At 50.9% G+C, this 17,979-nt stretch overlaps 2 protein-coding genes across 2 annotated transcripts in view; one reads left to right on the plus strand and one right to left on the minus strand.

The window, feature by feature from the left end:
- Positions 1-136: 136 nt before the first annotated feature.
- C23H2orf49 (chromosome 23 C2orf49 homolog) lies at positions 137-13,720 on the minus strand. The gene is made up of 5 exons (XM_061556805.1): positions 13,543-13,720; positions 13,274-13,397; positions 12,285-12,475; positions 5,793-6,108; positions 137-1,892 (listed from the first exon to the last, which is right to left on the minus strand). The coding sequence occupies exons 2-5, from the start codon at positions 13,385-13,387 to the stop codon at positions 1,833-1,835; spliced, it is 681 nt and encodes a 226-aa protein (XP_061412789.1). The 5' UTR covers positions 13,388-13,397; positions 13,543-13,720; the 3' UTR covers positions 137-1,832.
- Positions 13,721-13,923: 203 nt separating this feature from the next.
- URB1 (URB1 ribosome biogenesis homolog) overlaps positions 13,924-17,979 on the plus strand; it is a 67,306-nt gene continuing 63,250 nt past the window's right edge. The window contains exons 1-4 of the mRNA XM_061556776.1: positions 13,924-13,961; positions 14,887-15,059; positions 15,535-15,674; positions 17,554-17,705. Of these exons, the coding sequence (XP_061412760.1) occupies positions 14,894-15,059; positions 15,535-15,674; positions 17,554-17,705 (458 nt within the window). The 5' untranslated portion in view covers positions 13,924-13,961; positions 14,887-14,893. The remainder of the gene's footprint in view (positions 13,962-14,886; positions 15,060-15,534; positions 15,675-17,553; positions 17,706-17,979) is intronic.

Raw genomic sequence — 17,979 nt, forward strand, 5'->3', positions numbered from 1 at the left:
ATGACCACGGAAAACATTAACAGTGCGGAGTTCAGGAGAAAAGCCATGTTCACAAGTGCAGATCTAGGTTTAATGGCAGCATTAACATTGCAAAAAAAAAAATTCAGTCCACATACAGAATACTGGACAGCTATGCTCTGGCCCATTTCCTTCGTTTTATTAAATTCAACACGTGTGCATTTGTTACCGTGTAAGCCCTTAAAGAGCAACTTAAGTTAAAGATAAATGTTGACCTCGTATGATTTCAACGTTTACCCACAACCCAGCAACTGCTTTACTTACAGAGATAAACTTTAAAGACTGTCTATGGTTACAAACATTTAAGTATTTATACAAGTTGCACCACAAATTCAAAGCATCCTGTAAATGGGTCATTTTCGGGATTTTTTGGGTAAAAGCCAATGGGTTCATAAAAATATTTGGGGGTTATGCAAAGTTGCTGTTGTGTGCAATCCCAATTGAGTCATTTTTCACGATTGGGATATTTAGTCAATACCAGTTACACTGCCTGTTGTGTTCGCTATGGGATGAAACTGGAGAACCCAGAGGAAACCCATGCAGAACAGGAGGAGAGAGGACATACAAGCTCCGCACGGCACCCGAGTTGGAAATCGAACCTAGATGCGCGTGTCACTACTTTGCCACCACTGTGACGCCCAAAGATATATATGAAAAGACATCCAAAGATGTAAAGGTTTAATGTTCAGTCACTGCGGACAGATCAAATAACACAAGTAGAACGTAGAACTTGGAAGCAAACCAGCGTGAGATGAGACTAAACTGTTAAGCTTATTAATTTAATCAAGTAATTGCACTGAAAACAAACAGCAAAGTACATGTATCACCCATGCATTATTACATTGGATATGTAACGTACATAGCACGCTGCGATTTAAAACCAGTCCACCTGCATGGTCGCAACGCTCATGTGCTTGCAGCTGAATGCGATTCTTCCGTCGCTCATGGCCAGCATTTATACAGCAAGTCCTCGTTTAACACGGTAGTGGTAGATGCGTTCCTGAAAAGTGGCGCATTAAGCAAAAAACGCTTTTAAAAAAACTTCCCCGTAATAAGTTTGGCGAGATACGATGTACCCACGTACAAGCGGTGAGATGGCAGGACTAATAACCGAGGGCGCACCACAGCGCTACTGAATACTGTATCACTGCTCGGCCGCGCAGCTCAAGAAAGTAATTCATCGTCGACCACGGAATGCGTAATAACGATGTGCGTTCCGCATTTTAACGATGAGCAATCCGCGTTAAGGGATGCATTCCGCGTTGTGCGAGAAGTGTTCCCTAATGGAAGAACCGTGTCAGTGAAAGCGCGTTGTGTGTGAATGCCGCGCGCTAAGCGAGGACTCGCCGTATGCATTAAACGGAGCAAGGTGAACATTGTCGAAGCCACACGTTCATTCGTCCATGTTTCACAGGAAATAAATCTCCCAAACAGGATTAGAAAAGTACACAACCTTGAGTTTTGCGCTTACTGTTAACCAATCCCAACATCACGAAGGTCGGCACACAAGGTGGAGCTTAACAACAAGCCTCGATGCTAGGCCGAGTTTTAAGGATGGCATTTGTCTTCAAAAACATGACGTACCCCCCTACATATGTACAACACCACTGTCAACAATGCCTTTGCGTGCTAAAAACATACGAGGGACTCTTAAAGGAACACAAAATAACATAAAGGACGTGACCTCTGTGTGAGCCTTGCGTAAAAACAACCCGACAAAACGCCTGAAAATAAAAACTTGCGGTTTGCACGCACGGCGGCGGCAGCGCGCAAAACTACTGGGGGGTGTGTGAGAGCGGCGCAGGCCCTGGGGATCAGGGCCACTTGATGCGCTGGATTTTTGACTTCACTTCAGGGCTCCCGACCGACTTCTCCTGCAGGAAACAAAAGACACAGCCACGGTTGAAAGACCGCAGAAAGCTCCACGGTGTGACCCATAGTCGCGAGACCAACCACCTGGGTCCGATTGCTCCATGAGCCCAGAGCAAATGTCCTTCACTTGTCACCACCTAAGGTGGCGGAAGTTTAGTGCTTCCGTTTTCTGTAGCCCAACAATGGCTAATTTATTTGATAATAGCCCAGATCTGTCCCTCTGTCATTCTGTGACTGTGATTAACGCGCCACGGATTGAAGTGCGTCACGTGACCGCGTGCCCCCGGATTGGTTGAAGTGCGTCACGTGACCGCGAGCTGCCCACTTTATGTTGTGGTACACCCCACACCTCGGAGGCCCGAGAAGCAGCAACATCACGGCCACAGCGCCGGAGACGCAGCCACGGAAAGCTGACGGTCGATCCACTCACACACGGCTCACTCACTCACACAGCTCACTCACTCACACACAATCGCATGCAGCTCAGAGGAGACGGGTGAGTGAGTGAGGCAGAGCCGTGCTCCGTCTACTGCTGCTCTGAGGGACCCCCGTGCTCTCCACTGCTGACTCGAGGGAGAGCCGCGCTCTCTCCACTGCTGCCCTGAGGGAGAGCCGTGCTCTGTCCATTACGCCATAGGCGCCCCCCAACAACCTAGTTTATTTGATAATTACCGTATTTTCCAGCATATAACCCACTTGGTATACCACTTTTTACAAACAAAACAAGACCCTGCGGGGTATATGGAGGTGCGGGTTATCCCAAAAATATTTTACACGTGTGACATGTCATAACTCGTTAATTTTTTTTCATAGTAGGACTATCCACTAAGCAACACTTACCTTTGACTAAAGCACTGCTGAATACACCTCTTGCACTCAAATTGCACGTTATCACGTTTTAAATAAATTGTTTGCACAATTAAACGACAATGTTTGAAGTGCGCGCACTGTTTACCGGCGACGGGATAGCTGGGAGGTGGGGCAGCTGGGGGGGAGAGAGGTGGGGGGTTGGGGGCGAGGCGACGGCATTACCGTAGTGCCACTATTATCTCCTGCAGTGTGCAATCTACCAGTACTAAAACTGTACTTACTTATCTACCAGTTATGTGTTACTTGTTTCTTGGATATTTACTTTTGTTACTTATTTACTGTTTTAAGTTCACTCGTTTCCGGTTACATATTCTTGGTTCTTTCGGTAAAGTCGCGTGACTTTGCCGAAAGAACCAAAAATATGAATCCCTGCAGGTTTACCAAAAGATATTCTGAAACTCGCTGACCATTGTTTAAATAACACTTCTTATGGAGAGGCAAAATTCTTTAAACAAAGGGAAGGAGCAGCAATGGGCTCTCCTTTATCCCCTGCTATAGCAAATTTGTACATGGAAAACTTTTAAACAAGAGCACTTGCCTCGAGCACATTAAAACCATCCTTTTGGTTTAGATATGTGGATGACACTTTGGTTGTCTGGCCACATGGTAAAGATACACTTAACGATTTTCTAAATCATCTCAATGCACAAAACCCGGCCATCCAGTTCACCATGGAAATGGAGGTGAATAATACACTCCCGTTCCTGGATATTTTACTTGGACATGGCCTAAATGGTAAAATAACACACAGCGTTTACAGAAAGCAAACACACACTGATGCCTATCTGAATGCAGATTCGCATAATCACCCAACTCAGAAATCCTCTCTTCTCAAGATGCTCATACATCGGGCTAAAACAGTGTCAGATGGTGAAAGTCTCGTGAGAGATTAAACACGTTAAAGAAGCACTAATATAGAATGGCTACAATAATGCTCAAATTAATAGAGCACTAAATTCCAAATCACGATCGCAAAGCAACACTGCTGAAAGCGATCAGATTGTTAAAACAATTAAAATACCATATATCTCAGGAGTAACTGACAAATTAGCCGGTGTTTTGCAAAAGCAAAACATTACAGTAAGATTTGGTACAGTACACACAATTCAAAAACTAGTAACTTGCACTAAAGACGAATTGCCTAAATTATCAACAGAAGGTGTATATCGGATTAATTGTTTATGTGGCAGATGCTATATTGGACAGATGGGGCGTAACATTAGTACAAGACTAAAAGAACACCAGAGAAATATTAAACTATCTCAAATACAACTGTCGGCAGTGGCAGAACATGCTTGCCAACAGGGATACTCAATTGATTTTGATAACGTTGAAGTGTTGTGTAAAACTAGTTACTACTGGCAAAAACTAATTAGAGAATCCATTGAAATTGAGAGAAACAGAAATAACTTTAACCGCTCAGACAGCTACAGGCTTAGTGCGGCCTGGAAGCGTATTATTAAATAATACATATTACAATTCCTTATAGGGGAAACAAAAACTAATTAACTGATTACTAACGTAGCATATAATTCCAATAACACATTACAACTAAGCTACAACTAACATCGTAACAATTGCCTGATTACTAATCTAGTATATAATTACAATAACCCCCCCTCCCCTCCGCCTCAAATCGTTGTACCTGATGAGTTAAATGATGACGTCACCCTACTGCTGCTCTATTTAAGACCGGGAGCAAGAGCAGAGCCTCACCATTCTGGCGAATTGCCCGATAATGCTGGATGCAATTACCAGCGAAACGTCGTACTCAAAAAATTGTAAATGTTGTGGTTTCATGCTTCAACCCAACGGTGGGCTAAAGCAGTGAACTATTTGTCTTTATCAACGTGACACTTGTTTTGCTGATTGGCCGTGTCGGGTGGTGGAGGGTTACGACACATTTATAAATAATGCGATCTCTCCCAAAAACGTTGATTATGAGATTGAGGTTTACACCATTGGAACCTCATTTGCCAGTAGAAAAATATGATAATTGTTTTTTTACCCTTTTATCTGGCAACAAAACTGACACCTTTTTTTACAAGGAGTCATGTTTGCATAGACTACAATACCTGCAGTCATAATGCAAACAAAAAACATAACTCTGATAATGGATGCAGTCCTTGAAGTTGATTGGTCCACACCCAAGACAGCTTTCCTTAGAGCCTAGTCTCACATGGTGTTGGACCAGATGACGCCAAAAGGCGCACAACTCAAAGACAATGCATCATCAGAGTATGAGAGCTCGGGGTAAGCATTTACACCATTGGAACCTCATTTGCCAGTAGAAAAATATTAGAATTGTTTTTTTACCCTTTTATCTGCCAAAAAAACTGACACCTTTTTTACAAGGAGTCATGTTTGCATAGACCACAATACCTGCAGTCGTAATGCAAACAAAAAACATAACTCTGATAATGTATGCACTGTCCTTGAAGTTGATTGGTCCACACCTGAGACAGCTTTCCTTAGAGCCTAGTCTCACATGGTGTTGGACCAGATGACGCCAAAAGGCGCACAACTCAAAGACAATGCACTATCAGAGTATGAGAGCTCGGGATAAGCATTTACACCATTGGAACCTCATTTGCCAGTAGAAAAATATAATTGGTGTTTTACCCTTTTATCGGGCAACAAAACTGACACCTTTTTTACAAGGAGTCATGTTTGCATAGACCACAATACCTGCAGTCGTAATGCAAACAAAAAACATAACTCTGATAATGTATGCACTGTCCTTGAAGTTGATTGGTCCACACCCAAAACAGCTTTCCTTTGCAGGTGATAATGGTGATGGTTGCTCTATTTGCTGCTGGTGGAGTTGGTTCCAGGGAAGGGGAGCGAGAAGGGAATAGGAGCGAGAGAGCGAGACTGGGCGCAGAGCAAGGGAGGTGCAGAGAGGGATGGGATCTGAGGTCGTACTAATTTCTGCTCTAGCGCATGGACTATGAATGGTGTCATTTCAGTGCTCGTAGAGCCTGCGGATTGACAGTGAGTGTGACCCTATCTCCCTAACCACTCGTACCCACCTCGCGTTTGGGGTCCACGCTCGGCACTCTCTTCACCTTGATCGAGCCCACGGCGTCGCCGCCGGGTGCAGTTGCACCCTTCGAGAGTACGCAGCTCGGGGAGGTAGGCGCTGCCCCATTCGAGGGCTCCGGGAGTCTGGGAGAGACTTGGGCCAGGCTGGGCACTGGGCTTTTGATGGCGACTTTTCCTTCTGTGGCTGGAGGATTGGTGCCTCCTCCCTCTGCCGAGACGCGCCGCACTTTAATCACCGTTTTTGTCGACGCTCCGTCGAAAACTATCAGAGGCCGCTTGCGGTTTTCATTCCAATGTTTCAATCTGGGAAGGAGAGCAGCATTTTGGCACTGGTTATTTTACGAGTCACAAAAAATTATAATCCAAGGTTATATTTACACGAAATACTAATGAAAAGTGTAAATATTTAGAATTGAGTGCATTAGGTATTTGCGCCATTCTTAGCAAGATGGCGACAGCGCCGCAGCTGGCTGCAGTCCCGGATCGCTCTCACAGTTTAACAACCGTAACCACACCCCGTACCTTACCCACGTCCTTCTTCACTCACCACCACTCTTCTTACTTTCATCTTCCATTACATTTTTCATATAATTTATTTTGTTTCATTATTTTCATTATTACTTTGGCGTCGCCCGAGTTTTGGGTGGCGGCCGATCCCTGCACCCAAACCCGCCCGCCTCCGTGTTCACTGCACACGCCCCACGGCGCTACAACAGCCGACAAATGCCGTTTACTGCAGTGCCACACAACTCGCCTTAACTGCCGCATTGCACAGCTGTTGGGCAGTGCGAGTAAACGAGGCCTGTTGCTTCGATTCACGAAGCTGGAGGACGATGGCTGTTTTGTTCATGCGGCGCGGCTTAACATCCGCCCCGGGCACGGTTTCTACCAGCAACGTCCTCACAAGGCACCTCTTCCGGTACCATCAGCGCCTGTGAGCTTGGCATGCCCCAGCATCGCCAGCAAGTGGGAGATCTACGTGCTCCGTCCAACGTTCACCACCATCAGCGAGTGGGAACGCGAAGCAGACTGTCATCTCCTCAACACGAGAGAGTTGGCTTGCCTGCTGCCCAGCACCACCAGTGAACGGGAGCTCTGCGAGGTACGTCCATCCTGCTGCATCACCTGCGAGCTGGAGCACAGAGCGTGGTCAGCTAATCCACTAGACTTCGTGTTCTTCTGGCTGCTCCATTGTACGCCCCGCCTGCGTGGTTCTGTACGCCCGTGTACGCGCTCAACGAGTGTTTACACGGGCGTGTTTGCATCCGCTACCTACAGGGAAGTGCTTGCTGACAGCGTGGAGCTTGGACAACGACACCTCGACTTGCTGCTCAGGGCAGCAGAGCCGCTGATTGGAGTCCACCCGAATCCGGGCCCCTTCATCCGCACCATCGTTGCAGCACGGGCTGATATAATAGGGCTACGACTCGCACTATCTCTTCATCATCTGCACCTGCAACCCGTGCTCCTGAGGACGCTCTCTGTCCTTGGGCTTCTCCGAGGCCAACGTCGGAGACTGCATCGGCACCGTGGTTGCAGAGGTGGTAGGGGCCGCCGTTCACAGGTCGACCTCGAACCAGCCAACTCCTCTGTTCCCTCGACGCCTCACCTGCACGGATCTTCACATCTACCTTCACATATCCGCCTCGGCCTGCTCAACGCACGCTCCATCACCAATAAATCAGCCCTGATTCACGACACCATCTCGGACCACCACATCGACCTTTTGCTCATCACTGAGACCTGGTGCAGGCAAGACTCCCCGCCAGCTATCTCTCTGGAAGTTGCGCCCCCAGGATACAAGGTTCTACATAAACCTCGCGCAACTAACCAGCGGGGTGGTGGCTTAGCGGTCGTTTACAATGCTCACTTGAAAATTAAAGAGCTCCATCTACCAATGGCTCAGGCCACATTCGAGGTCCAGTCCGTATCCCTTACTACTAACAATGAGTGCTTTTCCATAATTTCCATCTATCGCCCTCCAGATGGCAGCATCAAAACCTTCTTAAATGAGCTTTCGGAATTCCTATATCTGATTCCTAACCCATCTCACAGGCTCGTGCTTACAGGTGACTTTAATTGCCCCGGCAATACCCCAGCCTCCATCGATAGTCACCTTGAGTCAACTTTGGCCTGCCATAACCTGGTCATTACAAACTCAGGCCCCACCAGAGCTTTGTCAACAAACGTTGAGAGCATGCTCGACCTGGTTCTGGAACCTAACCAGCACCGACGCATCACTGCACTGGGAGTTTTCCAAACTGGTTACTCCGACCACCGCCTCATACTTTCTTCCCTCCAATTTCCCAAGCCAATCACCATCAAATTCACCCGCAACTTGCGTAATTTCAAGGGTATCGCATTTCCCGCTTTTCGTCACCTCCTTGCAAACTCGCTTTCAATGTTATCCCCATCATCGGATCCAACCGTCTGCGCTCTCCAACTAGAAGCTGACATGAGGGCGGCGCTGGACAAACTAGCTCCATTAAAATCACGAACCGCTAGGCAGTCTTCTCACGACACTCACGGCTCTCAAGAGATGCCATCATTGCTAAGCGAACCAGGAGGCGCCTTGAACGTATCGCATCCCGCAGTGGTCTACCTGCTGATCGACTTGCTTACAGAGTCGCCTGCAGGAAAACTAACAAACTGATCCTTGTCTCACGTTCCTCCCACATTGAGGAACGCATCAAAAAAGCAACCGGAACCCTGGGCATTCTATGGAAAACCCTCAAAGATCTTCTCCATCCTGGTAGCACTATGGTCCCTCACCTTAGCGATCCCCTTGCCTCACTGAAACTTGCCACCTCTTTTAATACTTACTTCAACAAGCTAATCGCCATCGCAAACTCGTGCACGTCTACTGACACATTGCACCATTGTACCCCGCTCATGGTACCTAAAATTGTAAGCACTAACCCAGACACTCTTCTAACTATGCTAAAGCCTGTGTCTACAAAAGACGTTTTCGCTTTAATTGAATCACTTCATTTGAAGTCATCTCCACTCGACGTGCTCCCAGGTTCCTTGTTCAAGCAATGTGCTCCGGAACTCGCCATCATGATCAGGAACATCGCAAATGCCTCCTTCTCTTCGGGGTGTTTTCCATCCAACCTCAAATCTGGCCTGGTTTCTCCCTTGTTAAAGAAACCAAATCTAGATCCGGATGATCCATCTAGTTATCGTCCCATCACTAACCTCTCGAACCTCTCTAAACTCCTTGAACGACTAGCCCTCGCCCAGTTACAACCACACGTCACCTCCTCCGCAAACTACTGCTACTTCCAGTCAGCTTACCGTCAAAACTATTCCACAGAAACAGCACTCACTAGAGTGCTCGATGACATTTTAACGATCATTGATTCCGGCTCAACTGTTGCACTTGTAAGTCTGGACATTTCGTCAGCCTTCGACACCATCAACCATTCGCTCCTTACTTCCCTCCTGAAATCCGACTTCGGTATATACGGCTCAGCACTCAAGTGGATAGCTTCGTACCTTTCTGACCGGCAATCTTCAGTCAGGGTGGGCATGTCCACATCGCCTGAAACAACAGCATTATGCGGGGTTCCCCAGGGCTCTGTTCTAGGTCCCCTGCTCTTCACAGCCTACACTTCCCCGATCGGCCGGCTCATTGCAAGCTTCGGTGTTAAGCATCACTCATACGCGGATGACACGATTCTATTCACCGCCATCGATTCTAGCAATGCATCTGGATTCGAGAGGCTCTCGGAATGTACCACCGCCGTGCAACAATGGTTCACTGCACACAACCTAGCCCTTAATCCGAAAAAGTCAGTGGCCATCATGTTAGGTACCAAGCAACGTCTCAATTCAGCAGCACTCCCCACACACATACACATCTTCGGTCACAGCATCAAGTTCACCGACCACTTCAGCTACCTCGGTGTCATCCTAGATTCAACTTTATCCTTCGACCGTCAAACCAACCATATCATCAGCTCATGTAACTTTCACCTGAAGGCTCTTAGACACATACGTCATCTCATCTCTAATGAAATTGGCAACACTTTGGCATGTTGCATAGTTGGGTCTCGCCTTGACTATTGTAACTCCGTCCTTGTCTGGACCTCCGCTGGCAACCTAAAGAAACTTCAAAGACTACAAAATAACCTAGCACGCGTCGTCATTGCCCACACTCATCCCCGCCTCGGCTCACAAGCTCGTCTCCGCGCTCTCAACTGGCTCCCTATCGCCAGTAGGGTCACATACAAGACCGCCTGCCTCTGCCACAATGCCTTCATACCCGCGTGCCCGCCGTATCTTTCTTCATTATTGACAACTTGCAGCTCAGCACACGGCAGATGCCTGCGCAGCGCGACTCACGACCTCCTCTTGATACCAAGATCCAGGATGGTCATGTCTACGTGCCGCTTCTCGGTGGCAGCCCCAAAAGTCTGGAACGATATCCCTCTGCACATTCGCAGCATCACCTCAATCGCCTCCTTCAAGAGACACTTAAAAACTCACCTCTACAATCATGCTTTTGAGCGACTCTGAGCTTGGCTCCGCGCCTCTGAGTTGCGGCCACTACGTCTGCAAATTTGCGCGTGTTACAAATTGTACTATTATTATTATTATCACGAAATGTGCTATTTTTGGCAGTCTGCAATAATTAGTGCGGGGGCGATGAATAATTTGCAGGGAATGTTTCAACATGGGGATGTTTGGCCAATACCAGTAATACTGCTGTTTTATTTATGGGAGAAAACCTATGCAGAACAGGGGAGAACATACAGACTCCACACAGAAAGAGTTGTAAATCGAACCCATTCCCTTCTCACAATATCACCTGTGATATCTGCACTGCACAATTACTGAATAACTCACATTTCCATATGGGTCACGGGGTCTGCGTTATTGCTGCAGCCCAGCGTGCCTGGATGGCTCAGTGGTAACGCTCATGCCTCACAACAAGAAGGGCCTTGGTTAGGTTCCCAACCGGGGTGCCTTTCTGCGTGGCCTTTTTGTGTGGCCTTTGTATGTTCAACTCCCTGTTCTGCAGAGTGTATACGTGAGTGAGAATGCGTGTAAGCGGGTGTGTGTGTGAGAGAGTTTGTATTCTCTCCTATTCTGCACGAGTTTCCTCCAGCTGCTCCAATTTCCTCCCATAGCTAAAAAGACCACAACATCCCAATGCTCAAAATTAACTTCAGCAAATTACTCAATTGGGATAAACACATAACAGTAGCATCACTCCCGTCTGCGAAAACTTGGCAGTACCCTCCTGAAAAATCTTAAGTGAGGCTTCCCTGGATAAACGAGTGTAGTTAGTAAAACTAAACTAAATAATGTTTTATTTTACCAAGCAAAGCCCACTGAGCCATATAGCTCTTTTTCAGAAGCAACCTGGCCACAGATGATAGCCCAACGAAGTGGCTTATCATCTGGAAATGTATTGCGGCCAAATACAGTAAAACCTTGGATTGCGAGTAACTTGGTCTGCGAGTGTTTTGCAAGACGAGCAAATTTTTTGATAAATTTTAACTTGATAAACGAGCGAGGTCTTGCAATACGAGTAGTACGTACAGTATACGCTTTGTCTGCCGAGCGTCACGTGATCACAACTGAGCCGATGGTTCTTCTCTCTCTCTCTCGCTGCGGGATTGTGGGTAATCGTCGCCCATGCTCGGTCTCAGTCGGCGTACCTCACTCGTATAGTCAACATCTATGCGAGCGTATATTGTTTACTATAGTATTGTGACCACGTGTGTGTAAAATATTTTTTTAATTTGTGTCCAAGTGTAGGGACTGTTCTTTAGTAACTGTACTGCAACAATGGCCCCCTCCTCCTCTCCTCTCCCTCACACCAGCCACAATAAATTTGATTACTTTACATTAAATTTAAATAATAAAAATATAAAGGTATTTTGTATTAATAATTTTACATTACATGGAACGAATCATCTGAGTTTACATTATTTTTTATGGGGAAATTCGCTGTGATGTACGAGTGCTTTGGATTACAAACACGTTTCCGAAACGAATTATGCTCGCAATCCAAGGTTTTACTGTACTCTAAACGTGTTGTTTATTCTAAATGTGGCTAGAAAACTGAGGACCCGGAGAAAAATCGACACGACCACGGGAGGAACAATCAAACTCAAATATACAACAGGCATCAGGTTCGGGATCGAACCCACGACTTCCTACATACCAGGCGAGGGAGTTGGCATCTAGCCACCGTGACGCCCTTAGTAGTTAGCATTAGTGGTACTGTAGTGTTTCAGTTTAATTTATTTGGTATAGCCCTGTGAGCCATTCGGCTCTTGAATCGGGTGCAACCGCAACAAACAAAAACATGAACAAGAAACATCTTAAAGTGACTTCGCGCAAAACAGAAAAATCCAGGAAAAAATAGCAAAGTCTTCCAGAAAAAGCACCGTATATCAATGCTGTGTGCAAAAATCCCAGTGGGATGCAAGGAGTGACACTCGGGGTGTGCCCACAAAACGTACCCTGCTGGTGACCCCGCGGGTGACCCTGCTGGCTGAGCCGCGCGCGTGCCGCCCCTCTGGGTCACTCGCCGGGCCCAGTACGAGTCTCCTCTCAGCTCCCTCTGGGGCAGCGGCAGCACGTGGGCGCGGTACAGCGCCACCAGCTGCGCGTGCTCCATGCCGCTCAGACTCCCAAGAGCCGCCACTCCCCTCTACAGCGCACGCGGACAGCAACAACAGTCGTTCATCGTCACCACGGCGCTTGTGCCAGGCTAGGTGCACTTTGAGGCCACGTGTCGAAGGTTCGCTGACACGGGATGTCACGGGTCAGACCCAGGTGCCATGGGTCAATTGAGATGACTGGCAGATGCACCAGCTGTGCTGGACACACCACAGTCGGCAGCTAATAACCAAGCCCCGCGTAGCCTTTAACAGACTGTTGGGGCAAGTGCTGTTAGGGAGCAGCTAAGGAAACAGGCACGGCGCTGCCTTTATCTCCCTCGTGGCGATGTTTACCACACGCCGCACCAGGTACTCACTTGAGGTGGAGTCGACCTAACCACTACACACGCGCAAGTAGCATGGAAAACTACAGGACTGCGAGAACTTAGCAGGACTCCCTAGCGAGTGCCCTCCTCGAGTGTGTGGGAGTCTGTATCTCTCTCTCCCTCTGCCCTGCATGGGTTCCCTGCGGGCTCTCCGCTTTACTCCCATAGCGACACAAAAGCAACCCCGATACAAAGCAACATCGTTCCCCATGCTGCGCCAAACTTGGCATGACCCTCCTGAGATAATAGTCTTGCCACTCGGCGAGACAGGTTCTCCTGGGTGACGAAACGCAACAACGACGACAACAACAACATGAGGACGCCCATGGCTCCTCTGCTCTCTCCCCGTCCATGAGAACGCAGCAGCCGCAGCGACAGCAGCGGCCCCGGGGTCGCTGCCACCACCGCTGCTGTCGCAGGCGCGCGTCTCCAAGCCTCTTGCTGCTGCTGCGGCTTGGTCACCTGCGCGATGGCGCTGCAGAGCCTCTCGGCGCGCTGCTGCTCTGCGGGCGGCCCGAGCAGCAGCTCCACGAGCGGCGGCGGCTGCGACTCCGCGGCCTCGCCACCTCGCGCCATCTTCCCGCGCCTGCCCACCACGTGACACGCATTCACGACACTTTACGACAGTCGTAAATTTAATACCTGCTTTGCGGTAGGCGAACACGCTTTGCGCAATGTATGTTATGTGTGCAATGTGTACTTGGTAGATGTTTTGTTATTGGCATGCTTACCTTGTCTCTGTTTTGTACTGTTTGTTGATATAATTTACTGTCCCGCCCCGACTGGACACCTGTGGAACAGAGCTTCATAGCTCGTCGGGTTCCTCCTCCGGTGTAAACAAAGATTCTGACGTTGCGAGCTGCACGGAATCGTCTGCGGGCTTTTTGGAATTAGTTTCACGACATCCGTGTTCACGACAGTCGTAAATAAATAGACCTTTACGGTAGATACAGTCGTAAACACCCGTACAGTCCCATCCTCACAACCTTACAGCACCTATGCTGTACGACACTCACATTTACGACAAGTCGCAAACACTGTGGTACAGTAGCGCCGCCCTTACGGCAGACGACCTTTACGACACGAAAGTTTTGCTTTACGGCACTCAGCGCGTACCGGCACGTGGTGGTGGGGAGCGCGTGTGGAGCAAGTGAGAGACGCGTGTGTGTGGGGGACACGTGGTGGTGGTGGGGGGCACGTGGTGGTGGTGGGGGGCACGTGAGAGACGTGTGTGTGGGAGACACGTGGTGGTGGTGGGGGGCACGTGGTGGTGGTGGGGGGCACGTGAGAGACGTGTGTGTGGGGGGCACGTGGTGGTGGTGGGGGGCACGTGGTGGTGGTGGGGGGCACGTGAGAGACGTGTGTGTGGGGGGCACGTGGTGGTGGTGGGGGGCACGTGAGAGACTGTGTGGGGGGCACGTGGTGGTGGTGGGGGGCACGTGAGAGACGTGTGTGTGGGGGGCACGTGGTGGTGGTGGGGGGCACGTGGTGGTGGTGGGGGGCACGTGGTGGTGGTGGGGGGCACGTGAGAGACGTGTGTGTGGGGGGCACGTGGTGGTGGTGGGGGGCACGTGAGAGACGTGTGTGTGGGGGGCACGTGGTGGTGGTGGGGGGCACGTGAGAGACGTGTGTGTGGGGGGCAAGTGGTGGTGGTGGGGGGCACGTGGTGGTGGTGGGGGGCACGTGAGAGACGTGTGTGTGGGGGGCACGTGGTGGTGGTGGGGGGCACGTGAGAGACGTGTGTGTGGGGGGCACGTGGTGGTGGTGGGGGGCACGTGAGAGGCGTGTGTGGGGGGGCACGTGGTGGTGGTGGGGGGCACGTGAGACGCGTGTATGTGTGGGGGGGTACGTGGTGGTGGTGGGGGGCACGTGAAAGACGTGTGTGTGTGAGGGGGGCATGTGGTGGTGGGGGGCACGTGAGAGACGCGTATGTGTGGGGGGCATGTGGTGGTGGTGGGGGGCACGTGGTGGTGGTGGGGGGCACGTGAGAGACATTTGTGTGTGGGGGGGGGCACGTAAGACGTGTGGGAGGGGGGGCACGTGAGAGACGCGTGTGTGTGCGGTGTGTGCGCCAGAGACACCATGGGGGCCAAGCGGGGGAACGGAGACGCGGGGGAGGAGGCCAGGCCCCCCAAGGTGGCACGCGCCGACGAAAAACAAGAGAAGCACGGGGAGCAGGAGGAGGAGGAGGAATTCACGGCCACGCGCTTCAAGCAGCTGCTGCAGCACACGGATACCGCGCTGCGGGGTGAGACGCAGCACGTGGCCGAACACCCCCCCCCCCATATCCCTCACGTCCCCCTGCTCTCAGCAGGTTCAGCCCGTGCCCCCCACCGTTTGTAGCTGAGCCCCCCCCCCCGCGTGCTTTGTGAAGGGTGACGTGGCCAGTGCTGTATCTGTACTGTCCCTGTGCGGTGACTGTGCCAGTTGTGTGGTTCTGCGGTCCTTGTGCTGTGTCTGTGCTGTGTCTGTGCCAGTGCTGTGGATGTGCTCGCCCTGGACTCTGTCTGGGCTGTCTCTGTCAGTGCTGTTTCTGTCAGTGCTGTGTCTGTGCTGTCTCTGTCAGTGCTGTGTCTGTCTCTGTCCTTGTACTATGTCTGTGCTGTCTCTGTGCCAGTGCTGTGTCTGTGCTGTCTCTGTGCTGTTTCTGTGCCAGTGCTGTGGATGTGCTGTGCCAGTGCCGTGAGCATGACTGCCCGTCCTGTCCACTGCGTGGTGCTTAGCGCTGGAGACGTTCGTCTCGCTGAGCAAGCAGCTGCCCGCGGAGGGGCTGCACGACGTGGTGGAGGGCTTCGTGAAGATCTCGGGCGAGTGCGCTGAGATCTTCAAGCTGCTCGACGGGGAGCGGCTCCGTGACCGCGAGGTTGGTGGTGTTGCCATCTCGTCTCCTCCCCCCGCTTCCGTGCCGTAGCGCTTTGTGTATTAAGGTTTCATATTTTAGGTTTTTTCGGTAAGGTTTGTCTCTAATATGGTTGTGGCCGAATCCTGGAGGGAGACCCGTCCCTGACGTGACCCACGGTGTGGACAAACCCTGTGTTGTGGTGGTACCCTGTGTTGTGGTGGTGGTACCCTGTGCTGTGGTGGTACCCTTTGCTGTGGTGGTACCCTGTGCTGTGGTGGTACCCTGTGTTGTGGTGGTACCCTGTGTTGTGGTGGTACCCTTTGCTGTGGTGGTACCCTGTGCTGTGGTGGTACCCTTTGCTGTGGTGGTACCCTGTGCTGTCGTGGTACCCTGTGCTGTGGTGGTACCCTGTGTTGTGGTGGTACCCTGTGCTGTGGCGGTACCCTGTGTTGTGGCGGTACCCTGTGCTGTCGTGGTACCCTGTGCTGTGGCGGTACCCTGTGCTGTGGTGGTACCCTGTGTTGTGGTGGTACCCTGTGCTGTGGCGGTACCCTGTGTTGTGGTGGTACCCTGTGCTGTGGTGGTACCCTGTGTTGTGGTGGTACCCTGTGCTGTGGCGGTACCCTGTGTTGTGGCGGTACCCTGTGCTGTGGCGGTACCCTGTGTTGTGGTGGTACCCTGTGCTGTGGCGGTACCCTGTGTTGTGGTGGTACCCTGTGCTGTGGTGGTACCCTGTGTTGTGATGGTACCCTGTGTTGTGGTGGTACCCTGTGTTGTGGTGGTACCCTGTGCTGTGGTGGTACCCTGTGTTGTGGTGGTACCCTGTGTTGTGATGGTACCCTGTGCTGTGGCGGTACCCTGTGCTGTGGTGGTACCCTGTGTTGTGGTGGTACCCTGTGTTGTGGTGGTACCCTGTGCTGTGGTGGTACCCTGTGTTGTGGTGGTACCCTTTGCTGTGGTGGTACCCTGTGTTGTGATGGGACCCTGTGCTGTGGTGGTACCCTGTGTTGTGATGGTACCCTGTGCTGTGGTGGTACCCTGTGCTGTGGTGGTACCCTGTGCTGTGGTGGTACCGTGTGTTGTGGTGGTACCCTGTGTTGTCGTGGTACCCTGTGTTGTGGTGGTACCCTGTGTTGTCGTGGTACCCTGTGTTGTGGTAGTACCCTGTGTTGTGGTGGTACCCTGTGTTGTGGTGGTACCCTGTGTTGTGGTGGTACCCTGTGTTGTGGTGGTACCCTGTGCTGTGGTGGTACCCTGTGTTGTGGTGGTACCCTGTGTTGTGGTGGTACCCTGTGTTGTGGTGGTACCCTGTGTTGTCGTGGTACCCTGTGTTGTGGTAGTACCCTGTGTTGTGGTGGTACCCTGTGTTGTGGTGGTACCCTGTGTTGTGGTGGTACCCTGTGTTGTGGTGGTACCCTGTGTTGTGGTGGTACCCTGTGCTGTGGTGGTACCGTGTGTTGTGGTGGTACCGTGTGTTGTGGTGGTACCCTGTGCTGTGGTGGTACCGTGTGTTGTCGTGGTACCCTGTGTTGTGGTGGTACCCTGTGTTGTCGTGGTACCCTGTGTTGTGGTAGTACCCTGTGTTGTGGTGGTACCCTGTGTTGTGGCGGTACCCTGTGTTGTGATGGTACCCTGTGTTATAGTGGTACCCTGTGCTGTGGTGGTACCCTACGTTGTGATGACCCTGTGCTGTGGTGGTACCCTGTGTTGTGATGGTACCCTGTGTTGTAGTGGTACCCTGTGCTGTGGTGGTACCCTACGTTGTGGTGACCCTGTGTTAAGGCTGCAGCTGTGTTGTGTTCGTTTCCTGCATTACAGTGGGACCCTGTGTTGTGGCAGGACACTTTGTTGTGTCTGGATCATGTGGTTTGACCAGGACCATGCGTTGTGGTCGTTGCAGCTCTCGAAGGTGTGGGAGGCGCTGGAGGCCATTCTGCTGCGCACGGCGGGCGACCTTGCTCGATACTGGAGCGTGGGGGCCGAGGTGGTGCGCAAGCTCCTGCAGGGCCACATGAGGCTCATGTACAACTGCTTGTCGTCGGCTGATGCCCGGTGCGGCTGACCCCTCACTGGCCTCACCACCGCTCACACCAAATCAGCTGCCATGCTCCAGAGGGGAGACATCGGTGCCACGGTGGCTAGGAGATGTTAACTGCCTCGTCTGGTATACAGGAGGTCGTAGGTTCGATCCCGACCCTGATGCCTGCTGTATATTTGGAGTTTGCGTGCCTCTGTCTCCCTGTGATTGCATGGATTTTTTCAGAGTCCTCCGGTTTTTTATACTATACATTTCCACTAGATAATCCAATTCGTTGAGCTATCATTT

This window comes from Lethenteron reissneri, chromosome 23 (genome assembly GCF_015708825.2).
Source record: "Lethenteron reissneri isolate LAM-NWPU_2019-01 chromosome 23, ASM1570882v1, whole genome shotgun sequence".
Taxonomy (NCBI): Eukaryota; Metazoa; Chordata; class Hyperoartia; order Petromyzontiformes; family Petromyzontidae; genus Lethenteron; species Lethenteron reissneri.

Bases quoted from the DNA above. Each gene is read 5' to 3' on its own strand.
- C23H2orf49 (XM_061556805.1), bottom strand. From the start codon at position 13,387: ATGGCGCGAGGTGGCGAGGCCGCGGAGTCGCAGCCGCCGCCGCTCGTG. The intron at 12,476-13,273 runs GTGACCAAGCCG...CGTGCGCTGTAG, and splicing joins TCTGCAGCGCCATCGCGCAG to AGGGGAGTGGCGGCTCTTGG. The intron at 1,893-5,792 runs GTGGGTACGAGT...TGTTTCCTGCAG, and splicing joins GCGTGGACCCCAAACGCGAG to GAGAAGTCGGTCGGGAGCCC.